This window comes from Vigna umbellata, chromosome 2 (assembly GCF_029865625.1).
Source record: "Vigna umbellata cultivar VRB3 chromosome 2, Vumbellata_1.0, whole genome shotgun sequence".
Lineage (NCBI taxonomy): Eukaryota > Viridiplantae > Streptophyta > Magnoliopsida > Fabales > Fabaceae > Vigna > Vigna umbellata.
In genome coordinates this window covers 22,405,043-22,419,369 of record NC_142166.1, presented here as the reverse complement: position 1 = coordinate 22,419,369, position 14,327 = coordinate 22,405,043, and the positions used below count along the sequence as shown (strand labels likewise).

Genomic DNA, 14,327 nt, shown 5'->3' with positions numbered 1-14,327 from the left:
ATTGTATTACTTACTCCATTCAGGAGAGTTAGTGCCATGCATTTCTGAATCCTAGATGTATTCACTGTTTGGATGGACTCTATAATTTATACTTGTAATAATAACAACAACAATTATAAAAGAACATTAAGGATGTGTTTGCAATACACTATTCAAGAGAAAAAGCGAGGAATTGTTTGTGAGATTGATTGATCTGCGACAATGGAATTATGCTAATTTGCAAGATCTGTTTTTTTTATCATTTCGCTATTTCGGTGAAAATGATTTGCAGTGATTTTCAATAAAATATAATCTGTCCTTATAACTTTCTAAAATATCAGAGAAAGATAACACATTAAAATGTGTATTTACTTTGAGACAGTTGTGTGAGTGTTGTGCTGAACTGAAGTTTGGTTGGTTGGGAGCAATAAAGGAGGTCATTTGAGGTAATGATTTTTTGTGAGTTTTTTGTTCTTGCATGTTGGAGCCATTTCGTTGAGATGAAGACCAAGAAAGGACTTGATGTTAACGAGGTTGATGGATGAAAATGAAGAAAATAGTGGTTGAAGATGAAGAATGAAGATGCAGAAGAGGAGAAATCATCGTCGTATTCAGTTCTAGGAGAACCGTATTCGGTTCCACCTCAAGCAAGAAAATTGAATGGGATTATATTCGGTTTCCTGTCAGTATATTCCGTTCCCCTATGTGAAATTTAGTTTGCTGCTGTTGTATTTGGTTCCTCCTCCATGATATTCGATTCTCGCTTCCTGTATTCGCAAGGAAAAGTGTGTATTCGGTTCCTACCTTCATGCTATTTGATTCCCGCTTCGTGTAGATGTGTGTATTCGATTCCATGGGTGCCCACCTCCATGCTATTCGGTTCCATGGTTTTCAGCCTATCAATATCACCATTTCAATGGAACCGAGTTATCTTTGTTAGAGGCTCAAGAGCAAACATATTCGTCCCTCCTTGGGAGGTCTCCTCTTATGGTAGGACTCACACTCCTTCCAAGTGCTGCTGCAAAAGGAGCAGGTACCATATAGATCGAACCTCTTTCTTTATTTTTCATCTCATGAGAGTTTGGAACAGAGTTCATCAATTGTTCTATTGTTTTTTCAGGTGAGGTCCATTGTTCTTTATAATGTAGTTTATCTAATTAGAAATCACTTTTTTTAGTCTTGTGCACATGTACCTAGAGATTAAAGCATACATATAATCAAGGTGGGTGGTTAAGATGCTGCTATGAATTTTGACCTTTTCCATGGGTCTAGATTTGAATCCCGAGATGAAAATTTCTCTACTTGGTGAACAACTCTTTCTTGTAAGATCCACTGAAACTTGGGGACTAATTGAGTAGTTACAACTCTTCTTTTGGTGGATCTCTTCATGCATTCTCATCATGCATTTGGTGTCCAACCTACCTAACAGTATATACTTAACCTTTATCATGGAAAAATGAAGCATATACTTACCCTTATTTTTGGGTAATAGCGAAGATTTTGTTGCCCTTTAATTTAACTGAATATACTTTTTTTTTTCTTTTCGTTGTGTTGTGGCAGTTTGCTTGGATGGAACATTGCCTGGTTATCATTTTCAGGCCACCAATTTATTATATTATGAAAGCAAAATCTATTACAACATTTCTTTTGTGGTCATCTTAATAATTGACTTATAGTATTTTGTTAAACTATTTCAAATAAGCTTAGTATGAAATAAAATGCCATTTATATTCAAACTCCATGTTGGATATATGCTGTTTTTAATTATGGAGTTTTGGCACGGTTTTTCACCAACCTGAGTAGGAATTTTTTGCGATTAAATTGAATTTTTAAAATCATTTTTTTAATTTTCTCTTAATGATTTGTTTTTTCATAAATATTAAATTTCACTTCAATAAGAAAAACATACCATTTGACACTAAATTATATTAAAAATATATTATATTTTAAAAAAGATTATTTTAATTTACTAAATTACAATTTTTTTACATTTTTAAAATTAATTTTAATTTTTTTTCTCTTTATAAACATTTTTACAATTATACAATTATCATTTTATATTACTTTTACAACAAGGAGTATTTTGATAATTTTTAATTTCTACCCATTAAATAATTTTTTTATCGGTTACTTCAGTCAAATCCTATCTTAATTTTCACAAACTTTAGTTTCAAATTCACTCTCATTCGTCTTCAAATCTACTAAAAATACAACAATCAATTCACCTTGAAATACCTTCAAATTCATCTGCTCACTCTTTCCCAACTCAATCTTCTAAAGCGAACACACCCTAAGTTAAAACTCTTTATCATCTTTTAATTGTTAGAACTGTAACGTGTGTTTACATAAGTGGATAGCACGGTTGAAGAGAAAATGCGAGGATGGATTTGCGAATTAAATCGTGTTCATTTGACGTGATGTACGACGATGGAATTAGAACGATTTGTGAGATATAGTCGTTTCCATAATTTCGTTGATATGCTAAAATTTGAGATGATTTATAGTAAAATATCATGTTTGTTCTCGTTACTTTGTAAAATACCACCTCAAAAGCAACAAGGATTAATGACAGGATTCGATTCCAAAGTTTGGATAATCCATTACACCTCAAGCAACAATACTGAATGTTATTGTAGTCGATTCCCTTCTTGTGTGTATACAGTTTCCTTCATACATATTCAACGTTGTATTAGGTTCTCTAGCTTGTATCCACTTCCTCTACGTGGTATTCGATTCCTCATTCACAAGTTTGTGTGTATTCGCACGGCTATGGCAGTGGAGTCAAGAGAGGAGGAGCGGCATACAGTGCATGGCATAAGTGGTTGTGGAAGGGAGGAAGTAATCCTGCGGTGGCTGCGGAGGGGAAGGGTGGTTGGATTGGGGATGGTAATAGTAAGGGGGAGGTGTGAATGGAGGCGGGAGATTTTGGATGTAATTGTTTCTTCTTCTACTACTCCATGAGATACCCATGAGAGTATCAGAGTGGTTAAATTCAGAATCACAAACAATGAGATGATGATGAAATAGAGCTCATGAATGTGTGTTGTGCTGGAAATACATACAAGTAATATTTACTTTTAAATGTCTCATATTATATAAAATATATAATATTAAAAAAATTATATAGAATTAAATTTTTAAGAATAGTTTACAAATACATTCATTAATAATTAATTTTAAATTTTTTCTCTTTATAAATATTTTTACAATTAAATATAATATTAACTATTATCATTTTATAATTAGGGGTATTTTGATAATCTTTCATTTCTATCCATTAAATAATTTTTTTATCTGTCACATCGATCAAATTCTACACTAATTTTCACAAACTTTACTTCTAAATCCACTCTCATTCACCTCCAAATCCACTCAAACAAACAACTATCAATTTGCCATCAAATCTATTCATTCACTCTCTTTCAAATTAATATTCTAAAGTGAACACAACCTAATTATGAAAAATATCGTTCTTTTTTAAATTATTTTTGAAATTATTATTATTATTGCTGTTATTATTTTTATTATTATTATTTATAGCAGAGGAATGAGAACGGGTGCCGAAGCAGATAAATGATTGTTACACTGCAAGATGGTTTCGTTTTAAGGAATTTAATTATTACATTTATACTTTATACTATTTACTAAGTAAAAATTATTATATGATTTTGAAACATGACTGTAAAATAATTACCTTTAATGACTGTAAAATATACGTTTATCCTATTGATGCATATAAATTAAGTTATTTTAAATCAGTTTTTCATTCAACTCTTGCCTCAGCAACTGATTAATTACAAGTGGTTAAAAATCAATTTCATGATTGATTAGTGTCACGTTTACGAGGCTTAAGGCTGTCCGTCAACGTATTAATTTCTTTACAAAAGGATATGTTTGCATTGGGATTCAAATCTCGGAAGCTTTTTTCAGTGTTACTAATAAATTAACTAATGTTGCATCTTTTTATTTCGCTCTTTTCAGCATTATTTCAGTCAAATAGCCTTTTAAAAGAATGTATATTTAAAGACGTTTATTAAATGAGTAAAATTAAAAAAGACGCAAGTTTTGGCAGTTTTAAAATTCAAGTTTTCTATTCTGATATATTGTTCTAAGATAAAAAAAATGGTACTTATTATATTTCAATTTGAAAGTAACTTCTGAACTTAAAATGTTATAAAATTACCAAACAACTTTAATTTAAATCAACACCATGAATCCATCAATTAGGCAAACTTACTAGAAAAGTAAGAATAAAATACAAAGTAACTTATTCCTAATGTCGGTGTTCATTTATCTTATACATAATAAATTTAATTACAATTCACATCTATGTGCTGTTAACGCACTTCTTTTCTGACACTGACGTACCATGAAAGGAATTGAGCATTTGAAGGCAAGTTCAAATAGTTATCTTGTGATTAGTGCTATCACCAATTCAAGTGTAGTATTGGTTTTGTATATTTCACATAGTAAAGTCAACTATGATTTGTAACTAGCAACCTTACAAGTTGGGTCTAATGTTATGTTATATATTCTCTTAAGTCGCCACCTGGTTGACTTGTTCATTTTCCTATCCAATTGAAACCTCTAGAATTGAAGTTTCACAAGTTGTATAATATCTGCAATTTGGTTTCTTATTATATCGCACATAAAGTTCGACCGCCACAAACCAGACCGTAGAATTAAAAAGAAAGACCAAAAGCGCCGCTGCTTGTAAGCTTGTGTTGTTAGTGAAGGGAACCAAAACCAGTGGATTCCATGGTTTTTCTTTCTCTTACTGTTTTGATAATTTTAAACCTCGTAGATGACAATTCTTCTTCGTTGGTGCACTATATATATTCCACAGAAACCAACCCGTTTCTGCACATTGAAAAAGAAAAGTGCTTGTGTGTTCTGTGTAAGTCATTACTAATCAAAAAGTCAATCAAGCAAAGAAAATGGTTTCAACTACTGCTGGAAAAGTCATAAAGTGTAAAGGTATTTTGTTGCATATATACAACTGTACATGTTGCAACGTTTTTATTTTATTTCTTGCTTTAGTTTTTACTGCGCAAATGGTCTAACTAAATATTCATTCATTGCTTTTCCAGAATGCATGCCTATACTAAGTTAGAGGAGTTTGATTCATCTATACTAGTTTAACGTGGCCATCAATGAATTTAGCATACATTACACAATAGATTACAAAATTTCTGTGTATCTTAGTTGTGATTTTCTTTCTCCGCTTTCTTTTTCCCTAATTATGAGTCTTCCAAAGTGTTTTTGCCTCGTATGCTTGCCGGGTTGTTCCTGTTGAGCCATGCAACTATCAACTTTCTTCAATTGTGTTGCATGCATTGGTCTTATCTGCTTCTTCATAACACTCACAATATGACCCTTTTTTGTAACTTTTAGTGATTAAGTAGTATAAGAAATTACTTAAAAAGGCTGCCATCCCTAAAACAAGTGATGTGACTTCAAATTATAACCTTGATTATGCATGAATTGATTAAAAATGCTGCATTGCAGCTGCGGTGGCATGGGAAGCCGGAAAACCACTGGTGATAGAGGAAATTGAGGTAGCTCCACCACAGGCTAATGAAGTTCGTCTGAAGATCTTGTTCACCTCACTCTGTCATACTGATGTCTACTTCTGGGAAGCCAAGGTAATCAATGGTTATTTCTAAATAATAGTAGGATTCTAAGTATAACTGAACATATGTTGAAATTGTTAGATTGAATGTTTTACAGGGACAGACACCTCTATTTCCTCGGATATTTGGTCATGAAGCAGGAGGGTATGCAGAATTTCCATTTGAAAAACAACAGCATCTTTCTTAATCTCAAATTTGATCTTGTGTTTTAAACTTTTTCGTTTCTTTGCTTTCAGAATCGTGGAAAGTGTTGGTGAGGGCGTGACAGATCTCAAGCCTGGTGATCACGTGCTTCCAGTGTTCACAGGGGAGTGCAAGGAGTGTGATCACTGCAAATCAGAGGAAAGTAACATGTGTGACCTCCTAAGGATTAACACTGACCGTGGAGTGATGCTGAATGATGGCAAGTCAAGGTTTTCAATCAATGGACAACCAATATACCACTTTGTTGGAACCTCCACTTTCAGTGAATACACTGTAGTTCATGTTGGCTGTGTTGCCAAGATCAACCCCACTGCCCCACTAGGCAAAGTTTGTGTTCTGAGCTGTGGAATCTCAACTGGTTGGAATAACTACACTCTGCTCTTTTAGTCATTTGTAAACTTTCTCTTTCAATTAACTGTATCATTGGTTTTCTTATTGAAGGTCTTGGTGCTACATTGAATGTTGCAAAACCAAGAAAAGGTTCATCAGTAGCTATATTTGGATTGGGAGCTGTGGGACTTGCTGTGAGTTGCCTTGCCTCTTCCAAAATGAAAGGAAACTATGGTGCATCTATCTCTGCTTAGTAAATGTTTGTGCTTTTACATTTTCTCTAGGCTGCCGAGGGAGCTAGACTTGCTGGTGCTTCCAGGATAATTGGGGTTGACTTGAATTCCAACAGATTTACTGAAGGTGAGTGAAACAGATAGAAAACCTTGTACGTCCACACACATGCACTCACATTACACACTAACTTGGAAGACTTTATTTGAACTCATGAAAGATGCTTATCATATTTCTAAAATCTCCTTTTAGCTTATTCTGATAAGCTTAATAGACTCACTTTTAATAAGAATTTGTTAAATATATGGTTAATTGATCAATTTCTCCAAACATTTTCATAAGCACCTGAATCAGCTTGCTATTGAGGACCCTGATACATCAAAAACTTCAAATAACTCTGCATTGATTGTGTTCTGAATGTGCTTGTTTGTTTACAGCTAAGAAGTTTGGAGTTACTGAGTTTGTGAATCCAAGAGATTATGACAAACCAGTTCAAGAGGTTTGTCACCTACTATTAACTGACCAGTCATGAAACTATACACATCTTTTACACTTACTTGAATCTCTTCAATGCATTTCAGGTGATTGTTGAAATGACTGACGGGGGAGTGGACCGAAGTGTTGAGTGTACTGGAAGTATCAATGCTATGATCTCAGCATTTGAATGTGTGCACGATGTAATGTTCCTCAAGCTTCTTCTCAAGTCATTTGATTTTTCCATTCTTTTAACTGCAGTGTATCAATGGATGTCTTCAAATACTAAGTCCTAAATTCTCATTCTGATTTCCTCGGTATAACTCTTTAGGGATGGGGTGTAGCTGTACTAGTTGGTGTGCCAAATAAAGATGATGCTTTCAGAACCCATCCAATGAATGTCCTTAACGAAAAGACGCTCAAGGGTACTTTCTTTGGCAACTATAAACCACGTTCTGACCTCCCAGAAGTGGTCGAGATGTACATGAAAAAGGTCAGTGAGTTACATCATCAATAAGATCACTGTTTGAATTTTACATGCATCCACACATTAGTTGAGATTCGAGATTGTAGAGGGTATTGCGTGAAAAGTAGCTTTCGTTGACTAAATAGCCCTGTTGTTGATTTAGACACTCAAAAATATGTATAGTCAATCTTTTCTCATAGCTTTTCAAAGAAACTTCCTTTTCTTTTTCTTCTGATACTTCATGTCAACCTTTGACTGCTCCTGACTTAGAAATTGATCCTTTTCTTCTTCATTCTTTCGAATGTGACAGGAACTTGAACTGGAGAAATTTATCACCCATGAAGTACCTTTCTCTGAAATCAACAAAGCCTTTGAATATATGCTCAAAGGGGAGGGTCTGCGTTGCATAATCCGCATGACTGCATAGAATTTATTCAAACAACTACTTTGAGTGGTGGAAAACAAACAAATAAATTATAATTGAGCATGTATTTAGCTGTGGTTATGGTAACGAAACTGTCTTCATAAGTTTGCTTTAAATTTCATGGGGAAGTTTAATACTTATGTAAATATCATGTTTATACAGAATAAACAAACTACCCATGTATTGCTGTATTTTTGGACAAGTATATAGTTTATACATTACAGTTGAGTGGGATTGAAGTTGATAATCATAAGTTGGAACAGTGTATTGAAAATCTCTAGAATCTTAATATTACCTAGTATGAGTTTATTACAGCTTTCTATGCTAAGAACAGTGCAGGGTTGGAAATTTAACTTTCAATAAAGTGGAGTCACTAAGCATAAAAGTTTTGTTACGTTTTACTTCTGTAAAAGGAACCCAATAATTGGAAGCTAAATCTGCAGTGGCAAAATCCACTATGTATTGCCAAAGCAGGAACATTTCAGACCATGCTTATATTGGTTTGAGAGTCTAATTTCTTGTTGGTTTATGACCCGTGACTCTGGGCTATAAAATGTTTGCTAGCAGAAAACGATAACATTATGAGTAGCATACTTTCAACCTTCCAAATAAAGCCTTGAATCTATCAAGAGTATAGTAAATACAAGAAGAAAAAACCAACTCGTTTTGACAACTTAAGACTATCCCCCAAAAAACTATACTTAAAAGCAGAAAATTATTTCATAGTAAAAGAGATTCTTTCATGAACAGGGCTTATCACGTGACACTTGATCAAACCGTGTACATCTGTTTTGTTCAATATATAAAATATTGTGACAATTTCAAATACCCTTACCCTTACAAACCAAAAGATTAAAGTAAAGTATTCATGTAATCATGAAAACACAAGACAAAGCAGATCTAAATAAGATCTTAAGAAGAAAGGAATCATATAACTCTACTTCTTGAGTTTATTGCCCCACTTTTCTATATACGAATTGTCTTCTCTCTTTTCACCCCTCCCCCTCAGAAAATCTCAAGATACCAACACCCTCCCTTACTCTATAATGGCTTCTAAGATCTTCTTCCTCTTGTTTCTCCTCTTTCTGCTATACCCTCATCAACATGCTTGTGTGAATGGAGATGCCACTTTGATCCAGAGAACTTGCAAGAACACCAAGTACTACAATCTATGCTTCTCTTCCCTCAAATCGGATCCAAGTAGTCCAAACGCAGATCCTAAAGGCCTAGCTATGATTATGATCGGAATCGGAATGAGCAATGCCACCTCCACTTCTTCCTACTTGTCTTCCAAGTTGCTTAGCCCCTCCAACAACACAACCTTGAAAAGGGTCATCAAGGAGTGTGCAGATAAGTACACATATGCTGGTGATGCTCTCCAAGCTTCAGTGGAGGATTTGCTCAATGAGGCTTATGACTATGCTTACATGCACATAACTGCTGCCAAAGATTACCCAAATGCTTGTCACAACGCTTTCAAACGGTACCCTGCTTTGACTTATCCTCTAGATCTTGCTCGCAGAGAAGATGGTTTGAAGCATATCTGTGATGTGGCAATGGGGATTATAGATAATCTTGATTGGTAGGTTTATACATTTCACTGTAGCTTCCACTTTGTTCTGCAAACCGTGTCAGTTATACTATATCTCTGTTGTTAAGTTTGGCAACTTTGTATCTTGTAATGTTCTTGGTATAATATAATTAGACATAAAAGGATTAGTATTTTTGAATTTAACTAACCATCTTAACGTATTTATTTCTGGAGCAACAAAATTTGAGAAAGTAAAGCTTAAAATTCTTCTAGTTTCAAAACAGTTGCAATGCACACATGTATATATATACAAACAAAATAATATTTCAACCATGTTTATGTTATATACGTATAAATTTTAAAAATTCTATATACAAATTATCAGCATCATATATTTTATTTACATATGTATATCTTAATAAGAGTAAAATAATATCCGCATATACTTAGTAAAAAATAACTTTTTCCATACTTGAAAATGGAATATGCAACCAGAATCTGAAGTTCTTTCAAATCAAATTCAGTTTGTGTATGTTGAAGATTTGACAATTGATGTATACAAGACACAATAAAAGATAAGAGTTAGAAGTTACACTCTTTGAAATCTATTTATATTGTCCTGATTATTTATAAAGTTACAAGACACAATCAGAATCTAGGTAAGGTGATAAACTTTTTCTCAATCCCTTTTTTAAATCAAAATATAGAAAATTGAAAACTTTACAAGCAATATATAATAACATGAGTTATAATACATATCTCACACTTCTCACACACTCATGCCAAATTAATAGTATTGTTCTTTGTATCTCAATAAAAAAAAACATCATAGTTTGTGGATTGCTTGATATATTTTTGTGACAAAAAGAAATTGAGACTCGAGTGAAATTAAATAATGTTTAATAACAAAATAATGTTTAATAACAACATCAATGAAAAAAATAATTTAAAGAACTGAAAAGCACACAAAATTTCTTTGACTTTAATGTTAGAATATAATTTTCAAAAAGAAAGAAAGGATCTCACACTACATTTCTAATATGTTTGACTCATCCTTTCTTTTGGTTAAAAGGGAAATAAACTTCCCTCATTCTTTTTAGTTTTAAGTAAAACAAATATCATAATAATTTCTCCAATAGAGGTTAAAAATTGTATCACATGGTAAACATTTATTCACTCATTTCCTTACCTTATTTCAAAGAAATAGTATTACATTTATTTAATTTTGTGTGTGTATATATATACATATATATATATATATATATATATATATATATATATATATATATATATATATATATATATATATATATATATATATATATATATATATATATATTAACTCATGCATTCTAGTTGCTTAAAAAAGTCCTAAATTAATATTGTCTTTTATACATATATTTACATCTAAACCCTATTATAAACCTATTTTAATAGAAGTAACGTGTCAGATTCAAAAAAAAAATTATGAATGTTTGTTCCTGAAACTGATGTCTTCAGTATGGTTTTATTTATTAATTACTTGACCAAATATTATTGTACTCTAAAAATACTTTAATAAAATTTTAAATAATAGAAAAGTACTCTATTTTATTTACTATAATAGATGAATAATTAAGCCATTGTGTTAATTTTGCATGCTTTGTACAATGCTTCACTTGTTTGGGTACAGCTATTTAGTGCTACCAAAAAGGTGGATAAGGATTTTTCAAATAATTCATCTCCCACTGATGAAAGTGTATGAATTATTTGAGAGATTATTGTGCATAGGTCATAGTCAACTAAAGAAATTATGAAAAAGGTTTAATCATTGTTTCAAAGTTACTGTATCACAATCGATGTACCTGTTAAAGTTTGTGGAAGTTTTTCCTCTATTCTCCTTATAAAGAATGTAAAGATCTTAAACAAAGTTGATTGAAATATTTATTAAAAATTGATTTGATTTATTTGAATTCAATTTGTCTTTTACCTATGCTTTTAGAATGATATCTTAAGAAAACCATGGAATTCATTTATGTGAGAGATTGTCAACTAGGTTTTTTAAAAACAGGAAATCAGTCTGTATAATTGTACTCTATCAATTGAATTACCCTCCAACATGATTCGTTAGTGACATCCTCAATCAATCACCATTATTAAATACTATGCTAAAAGTTTGTTGCCTTTGTCATGTAGACTTCAACACCTACGTTACACCAATATATATTTCAACACTAACAATTCCTTCTATATATTTGGATTTTGTTCTGTATTTTGTAAAGATTTGTAAGGACTCTTCAAGCTTTTCAACCTTTGTTTTTCTGCTTAATGTACATTCTTCCTAAGACAAAAAAGAGATATGCAACAGAAGATATTTTAACGTTCAAGTTAGTCTTTCATGTCAGCAAACAGTATGCAGTAACTAAAATTAACACATCTCGTAAAATGTGCTATTTATACTTATTGTTTATAGGCTTTTACTTGGATAGGCCTGAGCCCATAGAACCAAATACTTGTTGACTTATGAGTGATCTAGTTAACAATGGACCATGATAAATATGTATCTTGTGTAATGCTAGCTGAATAGGGATGGATTGGATACATGTTGACTTAGTAGTTCGACATGTACTCGTCCCAGGATGAGTCCTATACTGGTATGGATGAGAGATACTCAATAATATACAATACATCAATCTCCTAGGCTTCACATGTTACATGTTAAAAGCTTGCAAAGAGCTTCGACATATCACGTACCGATGGTCAGTCTTTATTTTTAACTTATCAATCATTATATTGGTACTCGATAGTTGGTCTTGCAAAAAAAAAAATATATCTTTGGATATATAACCTTATAAGTATAATAGCTCCCAACCTCGAGTAGCGCAACAATGAAGAGTCTATAATGATTAAGTACCAAATGTAATATGGGTTAAGAGGTATGAGACTACAATTTTTCTTAGCCTTATAAGGTTGGAAGGGATAGAGTCGCAACCCTTAGCTTTAGATATGGAGAGATCTAATGGTTGATAGGAAGGCGTGGAAAGGTGAAATGTCATGAATTTTGTTATAAATAGGAGTCTCATTTGCCATATTTGAGCACCAAGTTTTGAGAAATTTCTCTGTTGTCGATATCATGTGAGAAGAGTGAACCATTTCAAGAGCTAATTACTTCAAAGGTATGTCTTATAGTATATATGTGTTATAGGGAGAAGGAGTATAATATTAGTAGTTGGACCTCAATGTCATTGGATGTGTCATCCTCCTGAACCATGGGGGTGGAAATGAAGATTATTATTGAGAAAAAGCAAGATCTTGCTGAAAAGCGTTCCGAGTCCCAATTACCTAGATGGGAGGGGTACAAATGGGTAAATTCGTTAGTAAGAACTCAATTTTCCAAATTTAGGTCGTATAGAATTTTGAATTCCTGGTTGAAAGTATACAAATATTAGAGTCTTTTTTTCCCTCATGATCAGTAATTGTATTTTTTTTCCTGAAAGTATATGAATATTAAATTCTTGTTAAATATAAGGAGTTTTTACTTACATTGGTATTTTGAGTGAAAACACAAGCCAAAACACTTAAGCAAATTTTGGTCAAATAAATACATTTTAAATTTAGTGATATGTTCATTTGATTTTCTTGTAAATTCAAAAGATTGACTCAGATGTGAAAATTATATTTTTGTTTTCATTTGTATATGCATTATAACTTGATTTCTAGAAAAATTGAGAACAAAGTTTTGAAATTACTCAATTTTGGCTAAGAGTGCAAAAGGATAAGTGTGGAAGTGGGATGAGTGCATATTTATACCAAGCTTTAATTTTAATTTTTTAATTGATTTTTTGTGTTTAAAATATTGATTAAATATGATCATGTTTAGGAAAATATAAATAAATCAGAGAAGAATGTAGAATAAGACAAAGATGGGGACGCCACAATCTAGTAGATTGATAAGTCAAGTGAAGATTTTCAACAAAGATGTTAATCTTTGATAAGAATTAGAGTTCTATTCCAAGAACTAAGAGAATCCTCTCTAAAAAATGCAAATGCATATATTATTACTCAAAAGTGTCTACATAAACTTTTGGTATCTCTATATATAGGCACATAAGTTTAAGAAAACCTAGAAACTCTAAAATAAAGCCTAAAGCACATATAAAAATAACAAAAAACAAAAATTTCAGACGTGGACTCTTGACTAGCGAGACCCGCTCGCCTAACAAACACAAATTGTCATAGAATTTTTAAATTGGAAATGTTCTTTCTCAAGTTCTTTTCATACATGTTCAAAAGATAATCCTCTATCATACCTTCTTTCTTGAAGAGGATTTATCCTAAAATTCATACCACTTGAAGATTCCTTATCAAAACTTATTGAGCTTATGAAATAAAAATGTATTAAAAAATGGTTTAGTTGAATAAATGATTTTTGGATATTATAATATATTTTGATGTAGTTGTATTTAAACTTTGATGCATTCAAGGTGTGAAAATAAATTGTTCCAAACTATAAAATAAGGCCAAAATGAGTAAATTCTAGAAAACAATATACCAGAGAGGAAAAGATTTGATTGCTAATAACTTATTTGATATTTTAAATATTGTTTTATTTAATTATATCATAAATTATTAACAAAAAATATTATTTGTTAAATCTTTTCAAAATACTGGGTAATTTTTCATTCTCTATATAGATAAAGAAAATATAAAGATTTAAAAGATAATTTGTGGAGATTTTATTAACAAAACTGAGATTAACAATAACCCTTTAAGATATAGCAACGAAAAAGTCAAATCCAAAGTCCAGTTTGAGTTCTCTATAAAGAGAGCTAAGGGAAGCAGAAAGGGAAGGATTAACAACTCTGGTTTTGTGTAGTTGTCATCTACCACACCTCTCACCTCCTTTCCATCGTTTTCTTACTTTTTTCTTTTATTCATTATGTATTTCACCCCATCCATGGAGGACTAAGCTTTTAGGGTTAGTTCTACGGTAATTTCATTATGAATTCTGAGGTTAGATTAAAATACTATCTTTGTTCTTTCTATTATTGTTTTGGTTTTCTTTTATTTATGTCT

At 31.9% G+C, this 14,327-nt stretch overlaps 2 protein-coding genes and 1 long non-coding RNA gene across 3 annotated transcripts; all 3 read left to right on the top strand.

The window, feature by feature from the left end:
• Positions 1-340: 340 nt before the first annotated feature.
• Positions 341-1,620, top strand: LOC148203629 (uncharacterized). The gene is made up of 2 exons (XR_015784042.1): positions 341-1,012; positions 1,100-1,620. It is a non-coding gene; the product is annotated as an uncharacterized LOC148203629 (long non-coding RNA).
• A 3,061-nt stretch (positions 1,621-4,681) lies between these two features.
• On the top strand, positions 4,682-8,034 carry LOC124822401 (alcohol dehydrogenase). The gene is made up of 10 exons (XM_047294398.2): positions 4,682-4,956; positions 5,488-5,624; positions 5,710-5,756; positions 5,849-6,174; positions 6,258-6,340; positions 6,431-6,506; positions 6,815-6,876; positions 6,959-7,054; positions 7,183-7,344; positions 7,628-8,034. Exons 1-10 carry the CDS (start codon positions 4,917-4,919, stop codon positions 7,742-7,744), a joined length of 1,146 nt encoding a protein of 381 aa, XP_047150354.2. The 5' UTR covers positions 4,682-4,916; the 3' UTR covers positions 7,745-8,034.
• A 540-nt stretch (positions 8,035-8,574) lies between these two features.
• On the top strand, positions 8,575-9,476 carry C/VIF2 (cell wall / vacuolar inhibitor of fructosidase 2). Its single transcript, XM_047294399.2, has one exon. The coding sequence runs from the start codon at positions 8,788-8,790 to the stop codon at positions 9,325-9,327; it is 540 nt and encodes a 179-aa protein (XP_047150355.1). The 5' UTR covers positions 8,575-8,787; the 3' UTR covers positions 9,328-9,476.
• The last annotated feature ends 4,851 nt before the right edge of the window (positions 9,477-14,327 follow it).